At 37.3% G+C, this 25,334-nt stretch overlaps 1 protein-coding gene across 8 annotated transcripts in view; it reads right to left on the bottom strand.

The window, feature by feature from the left end:
- RABGAP1L (RAB GTPase activating protein 1 like) overlaps nucleotides 1-25,334 on the bottom strand; it is a 372,936-nt gene that overhangs the window by 69,160 nt on the left and 278,442 nt on the right. For 5 of the 8 annotated variants that reach the window (XM_045583198.1, XM_045583196.1, XM_045583202.1 and 2 more), the window contains 2 exons: nucleotides 20,674-20,803; nucleotides 19,973-20,019 (listed from right to left, as the gene is read on the bottom strand). In XM_045583198.1, the coding sequence (XP_045439154.1) occupies nucleotides 19,973-20,019; nucleotides 20,674-20,803 (177 nt within the window). The remainder of the gene's footprint in view (nucleotides 1-19,972; nucleotides 20,020-20,673; nucleotides 20,804-25,334) is intronic. The other 3 variants (XM_036442308.2, XM_036442310.2, XM_036442309.2) reach the window with 1 other exon arrangement.

The following is a 25,334-nucleotide window of genomic DNA, read 5'->3' on the forward strand; positions in this document are numbered from 1 at the left end:
TGCCTTTTATGTACATAAGGGATACCTTTGTAATATTTGTAATATAGTAACATAATGACTAATATATACTAAAAATTCTTTTATAATGACAATAACTTTTAGTAAGCATTCACTGTCCTAGACATAGAATCTCATTTAATCATCACAAGTCAATGAGCTAGGTACTATAATTATCCATTTTATGCACGTGGGAAAACTAAAGTGTGGAGGAGCTAAGTGATTTGATTCAATTCTTACAGCTAGAAATGGAGCTGACAGAATTAAAAAACAGGTATGTCTGGCTCCAAAGCACATACTCCCCATCACTGATGGATGAGAAAGGAAGTAATCAAACATATACTGAGAATCAGCACATGCCAGACACCACAGCTTCTGAAATACTGGTTTCTCCTCCACATACACACAGCTCACAAAATACAATACACCAGGTCTGCCAAGGAACGCAATAAGTAGTGATCGGAGGATTGCAACAGAATGAAGACTCTGCAGACAGATGGTAAAGATGGATTGGGTTTAAACAGGCAAAGTGAAATAAACATTTTTTAAATCGTCAGTTTTTGCAGATGACATGATTATTTTTTTGTAAAATATACTTTTATTGATTTCAGAAAGGGAGAGAGAGATAGAAATATCAATGATGAGAGAGAATCATTGATCGGCTGCCTCTTGCATGCTCCTAGTAGGGATTGAGCCCGCAACCTGGGCATGTGCCCTTGAACAGAATCAAACCCGGGATCCTTCAGTCCACAGGCTGTCGCTCTATCCACTGAGTCAAACTAGCTAGGGCTGAAATAATTTTTCTATAGGGAAATCTAACTTAGTCTGGTCAAAATGATAAACTGATGTTGGGTACAATAAGGAAATAAGGTTTCAAAGGAAGGTTTGAATCAACCTGTGGTAGGGTTCAAATATCAGGTCAGCAAATTTGGAAAATACTGTCTGTAGGCCAAGGGCAGTCATTAAAGTCTACAAGGCTCTACCTTTATAGCCACCATCTATGTCATTCGAGAAAGGACACATGATATAACCATCAACACAGGGCTCCAGGGTTCAGAATAATCTGGTTGGATAACTAACTCTGCCACATACCAGCTGTGTGACATGAGCAAATTACTTAAACTGTTTCACCCTTGGTTTTCTCACCCATAAAATGAGAAAATAAAAGCGTTTTAGATATTATAAGAAATAATAAGATAATACATTAAAAAAAAAAAAGCCCCTAATAAGCTGCCTGGTTCTAGAAAGTGTTTGATTAATGTTAGCTGCTGTTATTATCAATGTTAATGAAAATGATGTCTGGAGGGGCAGGATCATCTGCCAAAAACTGAAGGGAAGGTGGAACGGCTGCCTTTAGAAATGAGACGGGATGTTCTCGGTGTGCAAGAACACAGTCAAGGCTTCCATTCCCTATTGCCTGGTTCAATTCATAAACATCCAAGAGGGTGGGATAAAATGTATCACAACTCCAAACCTCTACCAGTGTTCACTGAGCAATGAAATCTTTCTAGGTCTGGTTTCATTTGGGAGCAATCTGGTAATTTACATGAGGCCTTCTGTCAAAAATAATTGAGACAGGTTAGAGGAGGTGAAAGGGTGGCAATGTGGGTGTGTGGCGGGTGGGGGTGGGGGTGGTGGTGGTGAGGAGGGGATCTCCTTTGGTTTAGCTGCCCTCTCCAGTTTCCTGATTACAATGCAAACAGTTTAATCAATGACCTCTTATTAAATTGAGCTACTGTGACAAGAACAGGGAACAAAGAGAACATTTGTTGTATCAACGATATTCATCTGTTGTAACCTGATCAACAAAACATGGTTTACTCTGGGCTACCATGTGGAATACATGGTCCTTCTTTATAATTGTATTATAATAAAATTTTCCACTTTTCATTTGTATCTTAGAGTCAAAAGAACTGTCCCACGCAATGGTTAACAGTAGCAGCTTATCTGGAAGCTTAGACCTGACCAGTAAAACTAATCTGCTACCGTTCAAAGATAGCTGAGTTTAATTAGGGGTGAAAGGGAAGGAGGACAGAAATAACACATATTTCACATCTATTGTGCTAGGTGGAGCTTTAACTATTGTACATTATATCTTTTGGTTTTAACAACACTATGAAGCTGGTCTTATCATCCCCATTTTACAACCCAGAAAACCAATGCCCTAAGAGATTCAGTAATTTAAGGTCAGAGCCATGATTAAAACTGAAATGTGTATTACAGAGGTTCTGGGTTTTCCCCCCACCCACAACAGGTTCATTATAAGATGAATGAAAAAGAGAAGAGAGTAAATTGAATTTGTAAATCCTGAAATAAAAGTTTTTAAATTTCTAAAGCTGAACTCTTTATTTCTCTTATTATATTACTTCAATATTATATCCTCGTATATTGAAAATATGAACTAAAAACTCATACTGCATCTAACAGTATTAACTAGGCATTTGTAAACATCAAGAAGAAGAAAAGACTGGAGGTGAAGTGCAATGCACATAATTAACAGTCTGCTACAACGGAAAGTATCTTGTGGACTGAGGAGGCAGCATTCCTCAAATGATCTGTCAGGGTGGCTTCCATGATGTTAAAAACTGACTTTTTGTTTGCTTTACGAGCAATAATAAGTTGCTTAATTGGCTAACCATCAAATAATAAAAATGTTTTGATATTTTTAACAGTGGTCTTAGTAGCAGTGGTGATGATGCTCAGAGCATTACCTCCAACTACTGTCCCTTACAGGCCTAGTACCTCCCAACTGCCTTCCCCTGGTGGCCTGATAGGCCATAACTGCCCTCCCTTGTAGGCCTGGTCCCTCCCAACTGCCCTCCCCTGCTGGCCATCTTGTGTCCACACGGGGCAGCCATCTTGTGTGTTGGAATGATGGTCAATTTGCATATTACTCTTTTATTAATAGGATGTTCAGTTTAAAATATCATCCCCTAAAGTGGTCATTTCAGATTTAAAAATGGCCATAAAGTCTCATCACAGAGAATAACTCAAAGATCATGAAGATCAGAAAAATAGCTAAGGTCCTTGTGCTTTAATTACTCTTCAAATTAAGCATGAACTTTAAAAAATATTTTTTTAATATATTTTTATTAGTTTCAGAGCAGAGGGGAGAAGGAGAGAGATATAGAAACATCAATGATTAGAGACGATCATTGATCGTTTGCCTACTGCATGCCCCCTACTGGGGATTGAGCCCACAACCCAGGCATGTACCCTTGACCAGAATCTAAACTGAGACTCTTCAGTCTACAGTCCACTGTGCCAAACCAACTAGGGCAAGCATAAACTTAAGAGATAATATTAGTGCCTAATGTGTTTAGTTTTAGTCGCAAATTCTAATAAAATGGCCATCTTTAGACTTAAAGGCATACATACTTAATAATACATTTTTTAAATTTAAAATGTCCATTTGGGATCTAAGAAAACCTTCAAATGTTTAGGTGGAAAAGGCTTGCTTACCAGTTAACCAAAGATACATAAAGAATCTTTGGTTAACTGGTTACATAAGCAGCTCTGGCCAGTGTGGCTCAGTTGTTTGAGTGATAGCCCATGCACCAAGAGATTGCTGGTTCTATTCCCAGTCAGATCACATGCCTGGGCTGCAGGCTGAATCCCCAGTAAGGAGTGTGCAGGAGGCAGTAAATTGATCACATTGATATTTCTCTCTCTCTTTCTCTCACTTCCTCTCTCTCTAAAAATCAATAAAAACATTTATTTTTTTAAAAAAGAACGAAAAGCAAAACAAGCAGCTATCTTCAATTTCTAAAATTGCTAGCTATTCATTCTTTATTGTCTTATCTTAATGATCCTGTATTATAATCTTCAAATAGTTCTTAAATATAAATTTTAAATGTTCAAAACTGCTGTACAACTATTGTTTTATATTCAAGTTAGCCATTTGTGGAGAATTGTAAGCATGCAATGTAATATGAGATTATGATTTGCAAGACTAAAATGACCAACATTTACTTGTTATTAAAATGGAAGTATAGGAACTTATTCCTACACTTATGCTGGTCTAATAATTAAATTGACATAGAACAGGTTAAAAGGAGAAAAACAGCCGGCACCGGTTTGGCTCAGTGGATAGAGCATCGAACTGCGGACTGAAAGGTCCCGGGTTCGATTCCGGTCAAGGGCATGTACCTTGATTGCGGGCACATCCTCAGTAGGGGGTGTGCAAGAGGCAGCTGGTCGATGATTCTCTCTCATCAATGTTTCTAATTCTCTATCCCTATCTCTTCCTCTCTGTGAAAAATAAATAAAATATATTTTTTAAAAAAAGGAGAAAAACAAATTTAATTATGTACATACAGGGGCCCCATAGATAAGAGATTGAAGGCCACGTTGGGTAGTTGAGGCTTATATGTCATTCTGAATGAAGAAATGGGGTAATAGACCAAGGAGAAGGGTAATTCACAGGATGGTAAGAAGAGCAGATGGTTAGGCAATTAGATGTTTGTCCTATCATACATAGATCATTCAGACAAAATGTAATCTCTGGTAATAGCTGTCTTTCTGGGGCAGGCCCCTTCTTTAAATTCCTTTAGGTAGTTAAGAAGAAATATTTCTTGAATCTGGTGCATCTTGATTGCTTTCAGCTCAAATTGTCCACATACCAAAGTGGTATATTTTGGGGAGGTTTGTTTGAAACCTTTCAGTGGTAAGACAAAGAGGTGAGAGTAGGTAATATTTATATATATTAGCAAATATGTGTAAGTAATTAGATAGTAAAACTGAATAAAGATGTATATTAAATATTAATAAAATTTGTGGATAATTTTAATATTTGTGAATGACAATTTCTTTTGCTTCTCTTAATGCCCAAGTAGTTCTTTGATACTTCACTACTTACCCAGAATAGAAGCATATGCAGAAAATAGGTCTGAGATAGGGTAAAAATGGAGCTTTGAAAGCCATAGCAGGAAGACTGAAACCTCTGACAAATGAGTACGCCAGGACTAAGTGACAGCACATGGCAGCTGGGCAGAACCACTTCCCACCCCAAAGCCCTTAGCTCAGATACTCCTCTCATATACTACTGGGTCAATAACCAAAAAATAAAGTCTTTATAGGTATGTATCAACCATTTCCATTTAATCTCCAAGTACTTCCCTCTCCTAAAACTTTAATCTATTTCCTCTAAAGAAAATAGTTTTGTGGCATTAAAAAACACAATATTGTAGAATTCTGTATTCATGAATTAGAAACCATTTCTTTACCCAGCATATGTCATTGATAGGGTATTCTGTTGAAAACAAATAACTAAAGCAAATGATGAATACAGAGCAATGTTAGTATGAGGGTGATGGGAGAAAAGAGACATTCACATTAAATATACTGTGTTTTTTATTTTGTTTTTGTTACAAACAACACATATATGAATATTATTAATGCAGAAATTAGAATAAATTCCAAGTGAAACAACTCCTCCCTTGTCCCCCAATCACTACATTGTTGTCCATGAGGTCTCTCTTTTTTTCTTTTAATGGTCAATAAAGAAACATATAAATTTAAAGTAAATAAGTCCTTCAAGCCTTTACTGGATATGGGCTTATTAGTTATTTTGGTGGTTGCTAAGCAACATTCTCTTCTGTAGGCCTATAGCACATGAAATTATAAGGTTTTCAGAAAAAGATAAATTGAATGTAAAATTAGGGAATGGCACTTAAAAAGCAAAAAGGGAAAAGCATTAACTTGCTAATCAGGCTGACAGAGATTTAGTGACTTGCAACAGTGGCTAAACATTTTGTTTTCCACAGCACCAAATGGGGCGGTCCTTTCATACACTAATATCGTAATAGTGATCATTATATTCACCTCTACACTCAACAGCCTAACTATTTTGAATATTGCAAATTAAATCCGATCAGAATATTCCAATTACTGCTACTAACAGTGATCTCTATGGATTGCTTTCTCTAATAGTTATTTTCCTCAAATCCCAAGTTTCAGGGTATGTCACAACCCTGGTTTGGAATATATATGACTTAATGTAACATGAAATAAGTAAAGCCACAGCTTCATGATACTACTTAAACTACTACATCCCTGAAATGTTTGTTCTTTGATACAACATTGTGGAATAATCCTTCTTCTTTAAAAAAAAAAAAAAAAAAATTTTATTAAATTATTATCTGTGTACATATACCATTGCCCCCCCCCCCCCCATACATGCCCTCCCTCCCCAGAGTTTTGTGTCCATTGGTTGTACTTATGTGGAATAATTCTTCTTACAGGCATTACTTATATCAACTCATTGAGTAAAAAGGAGTGCTATTTAATCTATTAGGTATAATTATGGAGATGTTTTTAAAAAGGAAAAAGGCAGATAACTGAAAGGAAAATTACTGTAGAATTTCAACTGTTGTGGAAGAAAAGATAGGAAGTCGAATACAGTTCTCTCATTTTGAAGATTCAGGGAAAATTCCCCACCCAACCCTGTATTTCTCCTCTTCCTCATTTTTAAAACCATGTTGCTAATTGTGCAAATGGTGTAGGGTTTCAAGTGCCAATCCCTTATACACACAGTCTGTTCCTCCCTGAGTTTTCTTAAAAGTCCACAATCAACAAAGCTTAATGCAGAGGTGAGTGAGGTCAGCTTTAATAAACAGTCAATGAAAAGTACCTAGAAGTGCGAGGAATATCTTATCTTCATGAAGAAGAAGAAAAATGCATATGTCTGGGTTGTAACTATTCCTTGTGTTGGTTCTGCAACCAAAACACTGTGAGCTTCTTATTTTATTTTAAAACAACAGCACTGGACTTAATGATTGGTTCTATTTTGGCTTAGCAGTCATTGACTACACTTTAAAGCATTATGTGAGAATTACTAACTGTGAAAGAATCACACAATCTTTAAACCTGCGCAGGTCAGACACATATCAACTAGGAGGAACTTTTAGTGCTTCCTCTGTTTTCCCATAGTAACAACAGTGCCTCAGACCAAACTCAAGAATCCATTGTGAAAATCTAAAGAGGGGCAAAACACTAAGAATAAGCAAGGAGTTTGTAATGATATGTGTGGTTAAGATGTGAGTTTAAATGGCCTTCATTTTGTTTTCAACACCTACCAGAATTAAACATGAAGTAGACACTCCAAATTCTAGAACTCTTATACTGAGTCACAAATACAAAAGTTTCTCAACTTGGCACCGAAACTTTTGGGAAGAGTACTTGTATTATTGTAGGAAGCTGTCCTATGCCCCTTAAGATGTTCTGTACCATCACTGGCCTCTGCACATTAAATACCAGTAGTACCTATCCCCCATGGTTGTGACAACCCCAAATGTACCCTAGGGACAAAACTGCCCTGCGTTGAGAACCATAGATATATAGTATATTAAAATTATGGGAGGTGTTGTTGTTTTTTTAAATCTGAAATTGACCTGTAATCATTAGACTTCCAAAAATAATTTCTAGGTTTTCAGATCCAGCTGATGTTGCCGCAGGCTCTATGAAAATTATCAATAAGTGAGTCACTGATTAACATCTGTGAACTTATTTTTACTCTGACAAGATCTTTGCTTCATAGATTACAACCAAAATATTTAAAGATTCTTTTCATTTTTTAGATTTATTGTTGTATAATTGACAAAAATTTCATATATTTAAGGGCCCTAATGAAAGCAAGAGCTTTTCTAACCTTTGGCCTCTGTATAGGACATGGTCATCCCATCTTCCACAGAGCACAGGAAACTCCCAGGTCTAAGTAGGGTGGAAACAAGCTTCCTCCAGCACCTTTTAGACTGGAGAAGTTGTAGGCTTGAATGGGGCCATTGGAGTGGTCCATGGTTCAAACTTGCTATAGACACCCAGAATAGAAATGGATTGTCTCTAATACTAAAACATATGACCTAAACTCAATGATAATATGACAGCCCACACTTAATGAAAAATCAGGCTTTCCCCAAAATGTGATTTTAGGTAATGTATTCTCTTTATTGAGAATATCAAACTTTCAAGAAGATTGGGATAGGAGAGAGAGAACACCAAAAAAGGCATTTAAAAAACACACACACATTTATATTGAGTATTACAGTCAATTCTTAATAGGCAAGAAGTTTTATTTCCAATTCACTGGTGGAATCTATAAATATATCACTCATTTCCTGGTTGCTTAGGCCATTAAGGGTCTAATCTATTTCCTGAGCTGAAACTAGCTAATGGAAAAATATTTAGAATAGTAATCATCTAGAGAGATGGGCACTTGGCAGCTATTCACCCAAAACATATTCTTGGTCATAATTCCCTTCTGTAATTTACATGGTTTCTACAGGAATAATCTACTTTTTTTTTTCTTTCTTTTTTTTTTTTATAAAGAAAGGCCTTTGCTAATAAAACATGGTAAGTTCCCCTTTCTCTACCCCTAATGTTTTATGAAAAACTGAATTTACTTCCTACCTTTCTTCAAGAGGAGTCTTAAGGTCCAGCATGACAAATAGACTGATAAATAAATAATTAGAAAACAATGTAAGAGTATGTCTAACTGGCTAATCCATTGGCCAAAGATTTAGATGGGGTTGTTCTCGTTTCAACAGGCCCTATATTCTGACATATTTTCTATCTCTCCCAAGTGTTTACCATAAGAAACACTGTGACATCTATTGTTGGATGTCTAAAGGGAGTAAAGATATTTTTCAGTGTTGATTTGATGACTATTTTTTTTTAATTTTTTTAAAATATATTTTATTGATTTTTTTTTACAGAGAGGAAGAGAGAGGAATAGAGAGAAACATCGATGAGAGAAAATCATTGATCAGCTGCCTCTTGCACACCCCCTACTGGTGATGTGCCCACAACCAACATACATGCCCTTGACCGGAATCGAACCCGGGACCTTTCAGTCCCCAGACTGACACACTATCCACTGAGCCAAACCGGTTTCGGCTTGATGACTATTTTAATACACAGTGTGTAAATTTAATTATACATGATTGTAAAACTAGGCAAGGAAGGGAGAAGTGATCGAGGTCTCCATCAACTCTGCTTTGCACGGAGGATGCTATTAGCAGGTTAGATTAAATAGCTACAGGAGTAAAATCTTTTAAATGAATTAGTGGGCCAAACAGAAGGAAAGGGAGAGTTATCTTACATAGAGAAAAGGAAGCAATTAATCCTTCAACTCTTCTCATGCCTCAAGCATATCAAATCCCCTCCCTCCCAGTACAAACCTAACATCCTAGTCTACACAAATTGCCTCGTCACATGTGACAGCAAATGTATACAGAAGAAAGATGAGAAAAGAAAGGAATGAGAATGAAATTAGGTCCTTGGAGTCATCTTGAAAGAAAATTAACATCTTTTAACATGATGCTGGCTGCTGAAATAGTAAATTGCAGAATATTGGTGATTTAAAATAACAGCTTATTTTTGTTCATGGGAAGTTTGGCTGGCAAGAGGGTGGGGTGGGGGGTTGCATTCAGAACTCTCACTGATGGAGATTCTATCATCTTCAACATGTGGTTTCCAAGTCAATTTGGATGGCAATATCCAAAAGGCATAAGAGATAGAGCACATGGAAGCAATATGGGAACTTAAAAAACAAAACAAAACAGAGCCAGGCTAAAGGAAGAAATGCACATCACTTTTACTCTCATTTCCCTGCCAGACTGTCATATAACTACATCTGACTGCAGAGGAGGCTGGGAAACGCAGTGTAGCTGTATTAGCAGGAAGAAAGGAAAATAGGTTTGGTTTCATTAGCCAATCTCTGCAGTGTCTTTCCAAGACTATTATACCTTATCTGCAAATACACTCAGATCTTATTTCTTAAGGATGTAAATTTAAATGGTATATTTATTCCAATAAAATTCTACTACTTAACATATTTCCCTCCCAATAAAAATTACTATAAAGTGGATTTAGCCTACAAAAGATACATTTTCATCACCATTACACACTGGCTTATTCAAAGATGAGCTTAACTACATAAAAATATGTTTATATCTCTTTAATTTTATTATCTTTACTTCTGCCTTTAAAGTGGCTCTCTATTTTTACTTTTTCTCAACCTATTATTTCTCAGAGAAGTCAGATAATCCCTTGAAACCCCTTCAAAAGATTTGCATTGTACTTAGGATAAAATAAAAAATCTCAAACAAGGCCTGTGAGCTTCTGCAAGAATCTGGTCTCTGGCTTCTTCTCCAAACTCATTTAGCAGCACTGATTTTGCTCACTCTGTACCAGTCTATCAGTTCCCTGAAAAGATGAGCAGCCTTTCTGCCTAAGGGCCTTCCCACATGGCATTTCCTCGGTCCAGAGGGGTTCTATATTTTTCTCTTTTCCATGAGGGAATGGAACTGATTCGCTCACGCACCGAGGCCAAGGCAAGCAATGAAACACTTTGCAGAGGATGGGCTTTCCCCCAGTTCTCCTCGTGACAGAGAAGCCCACTGGAGGCCATGGCTGTATCTCTGTGTCCTGCATGAGGTCTGATAAAACTCAAGATCTAAGCCACTAGGAACTGCCAAATACCCAAATAACAAACATAGTTTTAGAATTCACTTATACTTCAAGATTCAGCTTTTCACAAGATTTGGGGCTTCTAAATTTTTTCCTTACTTTCCCACTAACTCAGCCATGAGTTTTAAAACTATTTTAAAATTATTTTATCCAGGACTTTTAGAGATTCTGTACCGAGGGTTTAGACTGATATCTAGTCTACTCTTTTGCCAGAAATGAGAGATCTCTGGCAGTATACTTTTCCCATCTCTTCAGCAGGCTAGCTCCTGTGAGTCGCAGGCACCGCCTCAAACAAGTTGTCCTCCACCCTCTTCCCCAATCTAAATGAGCTTCATACTACTCTCTCTCTTGCAGCACACTTCCTTTTTCCTTTGTAATCCTGATCACAAGGACAGGAATCTTGTCTGTGGTGATTGTTACTAAATAAAGCACCTGGCACAGTGCTAGAACACAGTAGCTGTACAAGAAATCTTTTTTAAAAAAATATATTTCATTGATTTTCTACAGAGAGGAAGGGAGAGGGATAGAGAGCTAGAAACATCGATGAGAGAGAAACATCGATCAGCTGCCTCCTGCACACCCCCCTTACTGGGGACGTGCTCGCAACTAAGTTACATGCCCCCGACCGGAATCGAACCTGGGACCTTTCAATCCGCAGGCTGATGCTCTATCCACTGAGCCAAACCGGTTTTGGCTGTACAAGAAATCTTAATTACTCATTAAGCAAAAGAATAACTGGAAGAAATTTAATATAACCATAGGGAATCAGAGTAGTTTTAAATCATGTAAGTGACCTATAGATATTGGCAATATTAAACATTTAAATATTGACTGTCTTTAAAAGTTATGTAGTATAGTAAAAGGTTAATAAGAAGAAGAAAAAATAGTGAGTGGAAGAGAGGTAGTAAAATACAGACTCTAAAACTGACTGCCTGGATTCAAACTTCAGCTCCATGACTTATCAGCCAAGGGGCCTTTGGTAGAAACTTAAACATGCTGTACCTGTTTTCTGATCTGTCAAATCGGGCCACTACAAGAACTTCATGATGATAAGGTGGCAAGTCAATGATAACCATCTAGGCATCCAAGGAAGTAGGGTATCAAGTGGTTGTGGCTCTTATTATTGCAAAGACAATGTTAACCAATGGTGCCGATAAACAAAAATGGCAACTTGCATAGAACCAGAAGGGAAAATATGTAGGAACAGCAAGCTGTAGAAGGCGGTGTGGGTTATAGATGTGCCAGCAAGAGGCAGGAGCACATACCTGGGGGAGGCAGGGAGGAGCTGGCTCAAGGGCGTCCGAGGCCAGACTGTAGACATGACAGACCTAGTGGTCAGGGGAGGAGGGGCTGCTAGAGAGAGCCTGGATGGGCCTGCCTTCTACAAATGCTCAGAGCATGTTGCTCATTCGATCCATCACCCACTCTCTGAGGGAAGGACATCTTTGGATCTGATTTCAGGCTCAGTTCATTGAAACTAGTTGGGAGCATCTGCCAAGGAGCATGATTAAGTTGTGTGCCTTCTGACAGCAGCAAGATTCTCCAGGCATTAAAGGCAGTTCGCCTAGTACAGCAGTTTTCCTGACAAATGCAGTACTCTATTCATGGACCCTATTTTTCAAAAGACAAAACACTAGATCTTTCTCATTTTCTTTGTTCCTTTTAAACAGCATTTGTCTTCAAATATTGAGAATAATATATTACACAGCTTCCCCTCATGTGCTCATTCCCCACCCCCAGATCCTGGGTCCATCTGCAATGAAGTCAATAGAGTTGGGATTTTGTGAAACTACACTGAAGACAGGTCTGATTATTTTTTATAACGAATGATGTTTTTACCCTCTTTTAGAAGGTGTAAATCTAGTTATTTTTCAGTCACTCTGAGACCACATGCCCAGGGCCCTCATGAAAAATTTACATCAAGATGAGTTTAACTACATCACCTATATTAAGATTCTAAAGTTACATCTGCAGGGATAAAATGACTAAAGCTGAACGGTGAGATGCACTAGGTGAGGATTGGTAAGATGAGACTGCTTTGTCAGGCAGAAAACTCCAGTGAAAGTGTGCGGAGGAAACTGGAGAAGATAAAAACTGAAGCCAGAGAGCCTGGTTGGTCTGAGGTGGCTTTAAAGTCCCATCCAGCAATGTTAGGGGCCTGAAACCATGACTTCTAAGGCTCTGAGAGATTCCACTTTGTCAGACAATTCTCTTGATACTTTCCCTTATAGGGGTAATGTCTGTGATTTGACTTCTTATACCATGGCCATCCTAAAGTTTGGTGAAATATTTTAGAATAAAAGGTTTCCTGTAAACAAATGAAGTCCTTATATTCCATGTAGTATTCAAATTATGTTATTGCTTAAGATACTTCTTCTATTATCATAAAATATAGATATTCTCCTATTAATGGGCATCCTAATAACTTATTTACTTACACAACTCACTTTCTCTTTCAGGAAAGGAGGGGAATTAGGGAGGTCGTGGCTTATATAAGATGTGATACAGTATAAAGGCAGGACTATAAAGAAGTTAATGCAATATGACCATATGAAAACAAGGTATATAAGATAAATTAGAACTTTTAATAAGCGAATATACATGCCAGGGAAACTTCCTGCCAACCAAGCAGGCTGATGGAAGTGGAGGGCAAAGTCGTGAAGAAGAATACGATCTTTTTATATAATCTCAGAGTTTAGGAGACAATGGGAGAAATTAGGCGGGCAGACAAACACAGGACACTGTCATGTGTTAGCAGATCTTGGAGATACAACTCTGGTTTGCCTAGTAAGATTATTTTCAAAAAAATCTGTTGACTATGATGGGAAAGGCGTTGTGTTGGGCAGAACTGTATGTCCCTCAAATTCATATGTTTTAGCCCTAATTCCAAGTTCCTCAGAATATAACCATCTGGGGGCCTTTAAAGAGATAATTAAGTTAAAATGGGGTAGGTAGGGTAGATCCTGATCCAATATGGCCAGTATCCCATTAGGATAGTGGCACACAGAGGGGAGGCAGTGAGGACACAGTGAGAAGGCAGTCAAGGAGAGAAGCCTCAGAAGAAACTAAATCCATAGACAGTGATCTTGGACCTTTAGTCCACAAAATTGCGAGAAAATAAATGTCTGCTGTTTAAGCCTCAGAGTCTGTGGTATTTGATGAAGCCAAGCAGACTATCATAGACATTAAATTGGGGGACAGACATGAGACCCAGGAAAAAAAAGTACTGTCTGAATAGGAACCAACTTAGTGAGAAGCTTCGGCATATAGTAAGAGCTAAAAGAAAGTACAGCGATGGTAGGGTGAGAGATAAAGAAGGAAATGTAGTATCTGAAAAAGAAGGAAACACCGCATAGAAAACACTGATAAATGTGTCAAATCTGTGCCAAAGTCAGGAATGCAAGCATCCCCTAGCCTAAACAACGTAACAAAACACTAAGTTTTACCACCTCTTATGAGATTTGTACTTCAAGATTCCCAATAATAATAATAATAATAATAATAATAATAGCAACTACAAGAAGTATTTGAAAGACACTATGTGAACTACATATTATAGAGTTTTGGGCAGAAAGTTGTACAGGCAGGGAAAAGGCAAAATTCTAGACATTCTAAATGAAAGAAATAGCTCTCTCTCTCACAGGCGGCAGCAATAGAAAGACCCCAAGCCAGACAAATCGACAGTGGGAAAAGATTGCCCATTTAATCACAACTTTCAGATACAGCAAGGAAAATGATTTTCCACTCAGCAGTTTGTTTGCCTTTAAGTGGAGCTTCGGAAAATGGGACAAACAGCAGTTGGAGACATGTGAATAACATTAAAAAAATTTTTTTCACTATCTTTTTTAGGTTGAAATTCTCATTTATATGTGTTTCCATCATTAAAAAAACAAAAAACAAAAAACAAAAAAACCCAAAAAAACCACAACTTTTCTCAGGGTGGAAAAGAGAAGAGAAAAATGCATAAATATCAAAATAAGTAGGTTCTCTAGAGAATTAATGAGACTCAGTTAGTTGACAGCTATATGCTAAATGGGTCCATAAGTTGGAGAAACAGGAATATGAAAAACTAAGTATAATGGAATTATACTCTACAGTGCTCCTGGAGTGGAGGGTCTATGGAAGTGCTTGGAATACTAACCCCCAGCATCCGATGGCCCGGCCTTCTTAACCTAACCTATTCTAACCCCGAACACATCTACGGCACATTTGTTTTTATTACTACCTAAAAAGTTAAATTATTTCCAATGAGTGGAAACAATGGCAGAGAGAAACATCTCTGTTTTCTTGTCCAAACAGAACCCCAATCACAATTTGTGAAACATATTTTAACTCTAATCTTTAATATGAATTGAAGTAGTAAAAAAAAAAATCGAAGAATTGTGGATTTCATAAGCAGTTGAGAGAAAATATTTATTACCACTATCTCCAAACAGTGGTGATGAGTTTGAATTTTATTCTCCAACACAGATACACATGAATCAAACAACTGGATAAAAGGTAACTGGCAAAACACTGCAGAAATGTCTATGAAATATGAACACTCCCATTTAAGAGCACAATCATTAGTCTCACTAAGACCTTAGAAAACTGCTGAGCATGAAACTTGCACGGAAAATACTTAATAGTTTGAAGGGAAACTACCAGCTAAAACAACAGTCCTGAAGTGTTATTTTGCTGTTAATTCTATGTGGTAAGCTCTGACACAGTATCAAGTATGGAATGCATATAAGGACATAATGCTTTATTCCTATGGTTTATTCTTTCTTTTTCTAAAAAGAGAGAGAGAGGGGGGGGGGGGACGACTCCCATATAAAAAAAAATTATGTCTACTTATCTTACTTTTCTTTGGGGTAAAATAATTTGATGATTTATATGGATTAGCTCATGAGACAATAGCCAGGGTCACCCATCATTTTTAAATGTCTACATGGCTTTCTCAATCAACTGAAAGAAAATAACATGCAGAAGTGGGTGTAATGGTAGAATAAAATGGCAGAAGTAAATAAAGGAGACCAATGCATTCCAGCTAACTCAGAACAGCTGGAGAGGCTGAGCTTTCTGAGTGTGGAGGGGAACTCGGCCTGGGCATTTGGCGCTCTGGCCTGTTTTCTCCACATGTTAGTAATGGTTTCAGAGCCTGTCCAAATGCAACATGTTCCCCGCTCATTCCCACAATGCATGACTTACGAGAGGCGAGATCAAACTGCATGAATACCCGGTTGGAGGAAAAACAAAACCAGTGTCCCAAATCTGAGGCACACTGAGGATTATAAATGATAATAAAAGTCTCCAAAGAAAAAAGAGGCAAATATTTTGATATTATCATGTCTCTGTATCCTATAACAATATTTCTCCAGCAGATTATGACGCTTTACACCAAATATTCCCAACTATGGTTGTCAATGTAGAGCCTTTACAGGAACAGAACAGGATTGAAAATGACCCTCTTCATGGTGCACAGATTGGCACACATTTTAGTTGCATGGAGTCCACAAAAGCTTTTGGGTGGCCTCACTGCTAATTCTAAGTAAGCCTCCATTTGAAAGATTACATTGTTGTTTACACACAGCAACAACAGCCAGAAATAAATAGAAAGCAGCATGAAGAAACTAGAGGAAAATTGCTTTTAATACAAATATTCTTTATAGTGTTGCTCTAGTGTGAAAGTTACTTCCAATTAGTCAAGTTCAAATCTATGGTTGCAAATATGAAGGTGTCAGAGGAAAACATAGTAATTTATAGCCCTAGCCAGTTTGGCTCAGTGGATAGTGTGTTGGCCTGTGGACTGAAAGATCTCAGGTTCAGCCGAGACCGGTTTGGCTCAATGGATAGAGCGTCGGCTTGGGGACTGAAGGGACCCGGGTTCGATTCCGGTCAAGGGCATGTACCTTGGTTGCGGGCATATCCCCAGTAGGGGGTGTGCAAGAGGCAGCTGATCGATGACTCTCTCTCTCATCGATGTTTCTAGCTTTCTATCTCTCTCCCTTCCTCTCTGTACAAAATCAATAAAATATATTTAAAAAAAAAAAAAAAAAAAAATGAAAGATCTCAGGTTCAATTCTGGTCAAGGGCACATGCCCCGGTTGTGGGCTTGATCCCCAGTAGGGGGCATACAAGAGGCAGCCGATCAATGATTCTCATCATTGGTGTTTCTCTCTCTCCTCCCTTCCTCGCTGAAATCAATAAAAAATATATTATTTTAAAAAATCTACTTTTATTCAACCTTGTATTCCCTGGGTTTAGCATTGTCTGGCATATATTAAGTGCTCAATGAAGAAATTGATTCATTGAGCTTTTTCTTTTTACATTTAAAGACTCACCCTTCCGATCCTCCAAAAATCCATCTCAAGCTGATGTCTACTTATCTTGCCTCTTGTACTCTATTTTGTGGGCTGTCTCTTTCATCCCCCATGTTCTCCCCATAAGAACCTTCTTAGAAGAGTTGTTTCATTCTCCTCTTTCCATTTACTCACCCTCCACATATTGCTTGAATCATTGGCTTTTATAATTCATCATCCACTGAAATTATTCTCAATAAGGCCATTAAGGACATCTTTATCATTAACTATTGCACAATGACCACTTTCCACTCCTGGGTACCTTATATGACCTCTAAGCACTTTTCAATATCTTCATAAGTGAAAACAGATACAATTCCCCTTAGTGTTCACACTTCATACTCTTCTGGGTTTCCTCTGCCTTCCCACTCTTACTGGCTTCTACTTCTCAGCCCATCTTTTAAGTATTAATGCACCTACCCTCAGTCCTTCTCTGGGTTCCTCTATGAGAATTCATCCATGGTTTCAATAATGATGACATATAAATGTCTACTTTTCACTCAGATCTCACTTAAATATCCACCTGCCTACATAATATTTCTATGTACCTGAACATGGATTTGTGGATATGCACCACAAATTTAACATGTTTAATACAACTCATTATCTTTCATCCTTGTAATTTGTTCTCCTTTGTTTATCCCGTTTGCAGTGACTATTATCAAGTTGACAAAGAATCTTGTATGTCATTAGTGTCTGTTGATTCTCTCTGTGGAATACTTTTGGAATCGGTCTACATTTCTCCAGCCCCTAACAAATGCTTGGGTCATTTCTTACTTGAATGGTCTGTCATCAATATAGAAGAACCTCATCACTTTCAATCCATTTTCCACATAACAGCCAGAATGTCCCTACTCAAATAAAAATCTGATTACTTCTGGCTCCTACTTAAAACCTCTCAAGGGCCGAGACCGGTTTGGCTCAATGGATAGAGCATCGGCTTGGGGACTGAAGGGTCCTGGGTTCGATTCCGGTCAAGGGCATGTACCTTGGTTGCGGGCATATCCCCAGTAGGGGGTGTGCAAGAGGCAACTGATCGATGACTCTCTCTCATCGATGTTTCTAACTCTCTATCTCTCTCCCTTCCTCTCTGTACAAAATCAATAAAAAAATATTTAAAAAAATAAAAAATAAAAAAAGTAAAAACCTCTCAAGGCTTCCCACTGCCCCTAGGATAAAATCCAAATTGCTTACCATGGCCTCCATGGCTCTGCCCAGCTGTCCGGTTGCTGCTTACTTCTCTAGTCTTCTATTCACTCCCCTCATTACCTATTCTCCAGTCACGACCTCTAGCTTAGGTCTTGGACTGCTCCATCTGTTCTTACCTCTGGGCCTCTGCATACTCTTTGCAGGGAACATCCTAACCTCTGCCTCTACACACAACTTAAGTCCTTCCAATCCTTGAGGTTTCACCTTAACTCTTACTTCCTCTGAGAAGTCCCCTTGCACACAACAGGCATTCAATAAATTACCTTTCTTTCCTAATTGCCATGTTTTAATTTAATGTCAGATTTTATAGTTTTGACTTTACTCAAGCTATTTTATTAATAAAACACAAACAAAATAGGCTTTATAAAGACCTACCAATAGAATATTTTGAGTAATGTGATGAATCTTGCTATTAAAGAAGCCCATCATAAACATGGCATTTGCAAAATTGTTCTAAATAAAAACCAACTTAAGAAAGACTTGCTTCCCATTCTTACATGTCCATAGACCTAAGGTGTATGCAGATGTTTTATTCTTCTATTTCCCCTTTTATTATTATCAGAATAATGCCAGCTAAATAAATTCATTACGATTAAAATAAACTTTTAATATTTCATCATTTCATACATAGCACTTACTTGAACCAAAAGAAAGCATAAAATATTGAATTAAATTATATACAAACGCCTAATATCTGATGGTTTTTTTACCAACAAGAATAATAATTTCATCAACTCAACTTAATATAAATAATACTAAATATATAGAAAAAAGCAATCAGATCAAGACTAATTATAAAGGTTATGTGTATATGCACTTGAATATATATAGGTATCCCATTTATGGGCTCTTATGCTCTATAGAAATATAATTTGCTTATTAACAAATCTCAGATTGTCCCACAATAGAAGCTGATTTTTTTAGTCAGCCTTTTAAGAATCCAATGAAAACTATATATTGTTTCACCAGAGGAAAAATGTTCATATGCTTATATAAATAAATACAAATTTTTACTGATTCAGAGTTCATGAAGCTAAGATCCAAGTTTAAGAAGCTAAGCAACAGCAGAGGTTTTGTTTGTTTTTTGCACTTCTTCCTATTAGGAAGTTGTCCAACCTCCTCTACTGAACTTGTCTCTTTTCTCTCCTATCTTAAGTCTTTTTGTTAAGTCATGTTCTTAAGTTTATTTTGCAAGCCTTCTGTTGGATTTCTTTTACAAATTTTTGGATTATTTTGTTGTTAATCCTCACCCAAGGACATTTTTCCATTGATCTTTTTTAGAGAGAGTGGATGAGAGTGAAAGTCAGAGAGAAACATCAATTTGAGAAAAACACATCAATTGGTTGCTTTCTGCATACACCCCAACCAGGGCCTGGGCTGGAGAGGAGCCTGCAACATGCCCTTGACTGGAATTGACCTGGGACCCTTTGGTCTGAAGGCCAATGCTTTATCCACTGAGCCAAACTCTGGGTAGAGCCAGAGTTTTATTAACTACAAGGTAAAAATTGAATGGTGATATTAAACAAAAGCTGACTTCCCAATCAAGTGCAGGATATTCATATATTAAGTATTAAGTAACCAAATGACTTTTTCAAAAAGACTGACAGGTCAGCATATTTCTGATGTTAGCCTGGCTGAAACCATAGGAGCTGAGGGAAACAGAATACTTTGAAATCATGTTAAATTAGAAAAAAATAAACACCAAAAGATATTCCTGATATTTATCTAATCCACCATGATTCAATAATACAACCTGTTGGTACAATCAGAAATAAGCCACAAACAGAGGTAATGAGTTAATTTTTACCTGCAACTGTTACTGTTTAAAACAACAGTAACTTTCTCCTTCTTTACTGATCCCACATTGCTTATTTTTCCCTATTTTTTATTTCTGCCTAGCTATTGATCCATTTCTAACATATTAAATATATTCTTTAGTTATTATGTTGTTCACTCTCTATTTCCTTATGCAAGAAAGTAAGGTCCATAAGACCTGGGATCTTTGTTTGTTCAGAAAAGAAATGTATATTAATATCATGGTGAGGTAAGAAAATTCCCTAGTATATATCTATTATAGTATAGTCCCAAGGTAAATTGGTGCCAAATTAAAAAAAAAAAGTGACCTCTCACCTTGATACTAAAACTTTCTGGATAGATTTCTATTTCAAATTATTTTATATAATGTGTTTAGTTTTATCAGACATGTGATAAGAAGCAATCACAGTATTTGGCAAATGTGGGATGTGAATGGACAGATAAAGCCTCAAAGCTTTCCAAGTCCCTTAGAGAAAGGAAAGCAATGCCTAAGTAGACTTTTCTTGCTTTGTCCTAAATAATCTTAAAACAGATGGTAAAAGCTAACTACTAGGTCTTCTGCCATGCAAACCACTATCACAGCAGCCCATTCTAGAGTCTTACCTATAAAATAAATATTTGTCTTCCTATTGTTACCATCTGAACCTGCCAATTTTCACTCTAAATCATACTAGAAGGTATGGCTACTATATACTTATCAGCCTGACAAAAAAGTCCGGGACATACTATTTCACACACACATCACCTTAAACACAGTCAAAATCCAGCAACATACACTGGGACTGGGTTTACATAATTATGCATTCAAGTTCCACCTTTATGACATGTAAATTTGTGTATCTTACCTTAATATTACAAGCCTGCTCCATCAATCTTCTTGCATTTTCCTCTGCCCTGTATCTCTTTGGAAGCTGAACTCTGAAGAACTTTAAAGCCCCTTCAAAATCAGCCTGCAGAAGATCTTCCTTTGAGGTCTGCAAAATAATCAGCCAGATCATCATGACATCTTAGTCTGCATTCATGACACATGTGTTGAAAAAAAAATTTCTATTTTCTAGAATGCACTTTTTAAAGCTAGTGTCTAGATTAGTTCTAAAACATTTTAGAAAAGAGATTTCTAACCTCTTGACTCAAATAAGTCACCATAAATCCTAGAAGCAATATAAGAATTAACAGGCTAACGTATTTGATTTATATTGCCTAAAAATTTCAATGGTGAATCATGGCAATGCTAACCAAGTTACAGATGTGAGAGAAAGGTAAATGCGGGGGGGGGGGGGGGGGGGGGGGGGGGGAATTGAAAGCCTGGGAATAATCTGTGACTTTACGGGCATTTTTTGGATATTATTACAAAGCTTGCTGAAGACATAGACAATGCAATCAGAGCCCATCCGAGTTATATAATAAACACCTAATTGGAGGTTGGCTTTTGAGCAGCTCATGATGGAAATAAGAAATTGAGTGAATACCTTAAAAAATGCTATGGTTACCAGAGGGAAGGGGGGTTGGAGAGTACTAAAGTGTAAAGGGGACCAAATATATGGTGGTTAAAGATTACTTGACTTTGGGCACACAATGCAATATGCAGATCATGTGGCATAGAAATGTACATTTGAAACCAATAATAATCTCATTAACCAATATCATCCCAATATATTTAAATTAAAAAATAAAATAAAATAAAGAATGCTATGAAAAGTAAATGAAGTAAGCCACTTAACTACTGAACTTCTTATGAAAACTATTGTTTGCAAATTTTACTTCCTTAAGAAGTAACAACCACTTAGAAATAAGAGTCAGGTCCCATCTGTAACTGCAAAATGCGACAACAAAATAGATCACAAACGAAAGAAATGGAGGACTAAAAGCGTCTGGATATAGAGTTCAAATCTACGCTTATAAGGTTTTTCAAGAATTTCCTAGAAAAGATGGCTAAGACCTATGAGGATATGAAAAGAGATCAACTAGAATTAATAACGAATCATCAAGAAATGATAAGGGATCAACAAGAAATAAAGAATACGATGTCTGAAATAAAAAATATTTTACAGAGTCCTAAAAACAGAAGGGAAGATCGCAAGAATCAAGTCAAAGATTTGGAACATAAAGAGCCAGAAGACACTCCTCCACAGAAGCTAGAAAGCAAGAGAATCCAGAAAATTGAAGATAATGTAAGAAACCTCTGGGACAACTTCAAGCGAACCAACATCAGAATTATGGGGGTCCCAGAAGATGAGAGAGAGCAAGATATCGAAAACATACTGAAAGAAATAGTGACAGAAAACTTCGCCCACCTGGTGAAAGAATTAGACTTGCAAGTCCAGGAAGCGCACAGAACTCCAAACAAAAGGAATCCAAAAAGACCACACCAAGACACATCATACTTAAAATTCCAAGAGCAAAAGACAAAGAGCGAATATTAAAAGAAGCAAGAGCAAAGAAGGTAGTTACCTATAAAGGAGCACCTATACGATTGCTAGCTGACTTCTCAACAGAAACCATGCAGGCCAGAAGGGAATGGCAAGAAATATTCAAGGTGATGAATAGTAAGAACCTACAGCCAAAGATAATCTATCCAGCAAAGCTATCACTCAGAATCGAAGGTCAGATAAAGAGCTTCACTAATAAAAAAAAGCTAAAGGAGTTCATCAACACCAAACCAGAATTATATGAATTGCTGAAGGGGGTTCTTTCAGAAGAGAAAGTAAACAAAGATAAAATTATGAACAACAAATACGTAACTATCAACAAGTGAATCTAAAAACCAAGGAAATTAAAAAAAAATCTGATGAACAATAGTAACTGTTGAATATAATAGAATCAGAGGTATGGAAGGGGAGTGAACTGATGATTCTTGGGGAAAAGGGGAAAGGGGGGCATGGGAAGAGACTGAACATAAACTGTGCACCTATGGATGAGGACAATGGGGAGTGGGGAAAGGGCAGAGGGTGGGGTGGGAACCTGGTGGAGGAGAGCAATGGTGGGGGGGGGGGGGAAAGGAACATTTGTAATAATATGAACAATAAAAACTTATTTAAAGAAAAAAAAAGAAAAAAAAAGAAATAAGAGTCAAAGGTGAAAACATCTAGAGGGGAAAGATTTTGAACATAAGTAGAGTAAAAGTTTTTTTTCTTTCTCCAAATTTCACACACTTACAAGAGTGTGGGCTCTGGTTGTGTGTCTCAGCTGATACCATTTTGAGTGTGTTCTTCGCACTGAAAAATTCAATGCTACACCTTCACATTTTAAAGCAATTTTTTAAAGGAGGCAGAGTGAGTGGAAAGGAATAATTCTGATGTTTCAGTGTCAGCTCTCAGTGCTTTTATCCCAAACCTCTAACTGTTCCTGGATGACAAATCTTTCTTTAAGGGCCTCTGATAAGCAGTGAGTTCTACGTTATATTATCTTAAGGAATTATTTGAAAAACGTCTAGACTTGATTCTTTTTCTCACCTTTGCTGTTTTCACCACAAATTGGCTTTTTTCCCTTTAGTTATATAGAGTGTCTAACAAGATTTCTATTCAGTTGAGCACTATTTTTGGAGGTCTGAGACATTTGGAAGCACAGGCTTTAGAAGACGAAACCATTACTTAGCTGATATCAAAGACACCTATGTCTCTTGGTATTTTAATTTCAACAAAGAAACTTTTATTTGGTGAATCTACCTACAGAATGTACACCTTTCGGTAATATCTATAATAAAAAAAAGTATAATATGCTAATTAGATCGGACGTCCTTCAAGAGTCCTTCTGGATGACCTTCCAGATGAAGCCAGGACTGCAAGGGAAGCCTGGGTTCCGGGTGCCAGAGGGAAGCCAGTGCTGGCAGCTGGGGGAAGGAAGAACTACTCTTGCATGAATTTCATGTATCAGGCCTCTAGTCTACAATAAAGTCTGTGGCACTTGATTTGTTAAGGAGAGTTGTTCTTGACTACGATTACCTTTGACAAACAATGATGTGCTTGGTGTCCCAGCAGGCTAAGGCCTCTCTGTGAACCAGGGAGCAATAACTAAGTCCAAATCTACAACACCATCTAGGTTAATCTCCTTTTATATGAACAACTTCAGTAAAAAGTTAAGTTGTATTGCACACAAAAAACTACTGGGATCTTTAAAGCAAAATTGGGTATGTCAATGTATCTATTTAACTCACACATGTTCATGTTTAAAACATGACAAAAGACCTAAACTCCAGTGCTGGCCCTCTTGACTGGTACCAGAAAGATGGCAATATTGCATGTGGCAGGATTCCTCATAGGCCCATCCTGGGCAGATCAGCCATTGATCCCATATCATTAGTCAGCCCAATCAGACAGGTCGGAACAACCGTACTTCCCCCGGTACACGTGCTAAAATTTGAGCAGTAACTCAGTGGATAGCTGATCCCAATTCACAGCCATTATTGCTAAGGAAAGGGGATGTGATTTGCCAAGATGTAGAGTATCCCATTCTATGAATAAACTTTAAGTACAACACTGTATAACAACAACAGAGATTTCCAAATGGCCTCTGGACCACTCGGCATGTACTTCTCACAGGTAATGTATGTGACACTATGACCTAGACTCTGAATTTTAGAGCCTAAAACAACCCCAGGGATGTAATTCCTCAGATGGGCAAGCAGGCTGGCTGCACAGTTGCAACATACAGATACATGTGACCTTCCTAACACTTGGAGCTTAGGAACCTAACTCCCTGTGGATTTTATCATGAATAGTGTGTTTTAAACTAGAGGCTGTTTAAATTAATCTCTAATGAAGATTGAGTATGAGAGACATTCTTAGTTATCAGTTTATTTTTCCTTTAAAACACTGAAAATGTAAATGCCAAAAGGAGGCAGCCCCAGATTACAGAAAGTTACCAGTTCAAGTCCTGGTGACACAAAGCTGAGTGGTCTTTAAGAATATGGAAATGTATTCAGCCAAAACCGATTCCTCAGAGATGCGGAGAATTTGTAGAATATATATTTTAGCACTTTTTAGTGTCAAAGCTCCTGAAATACCACACTTTTTATTTCACTTAAATTTTTTATTTCCCTTAAAAAACAACAACACACTTTTCTAATAGAATCATGAACCTTCCGTTTTCTCCTGTATTAAGAAAAAAATGTGATTCAGAAAAAACAAATCAAAATGAGCATTGATGACCTCACCTGAGCATTAAAACACATATTGATTTCTTTTTCTTTTTCTTTTTTAAATGTCAAAGTATTGATATTTCTCAAAAATACAGCCCTCCTCCCTATAATTGTATGCTATGCTTGTCCTTGCATCTATCTTAATCTTGGAATGATAAACAGACTCTCTTCAGGGTGAGAAATCCCTTATGGATGTGGCTGCCTAACATGTCTGTTATGATTATGCAGGATATTATATTTGTATGCAAAATAGTATGTGAAGACTAAATTAATAATGGTAAAGATAAGTATAAACAAAGATGAGCTATACTGGAGGGAAATATGTGAGAGAAAAGAATTAAATTCAGTCGAGTCAATATTATACTTCT

The sequence above is a fragment of the Pipistrellus kuhlii genome, unplaced genomic scaffold (genome assembly GCF_014108245.1).
Source record: "Pipistrellus kuhlii isolate mPipKuh1 unplaced genomic scaffold, mPipKuh1.p scaffold_m20_p_18, whole genome shotgun sequence".
NCBI lineage: Eukaryota > Metazoa > Chordata > Mammalia > Chiroptera > Vespertilionidae > Pipistrellus > Pipistrellus kuhlii.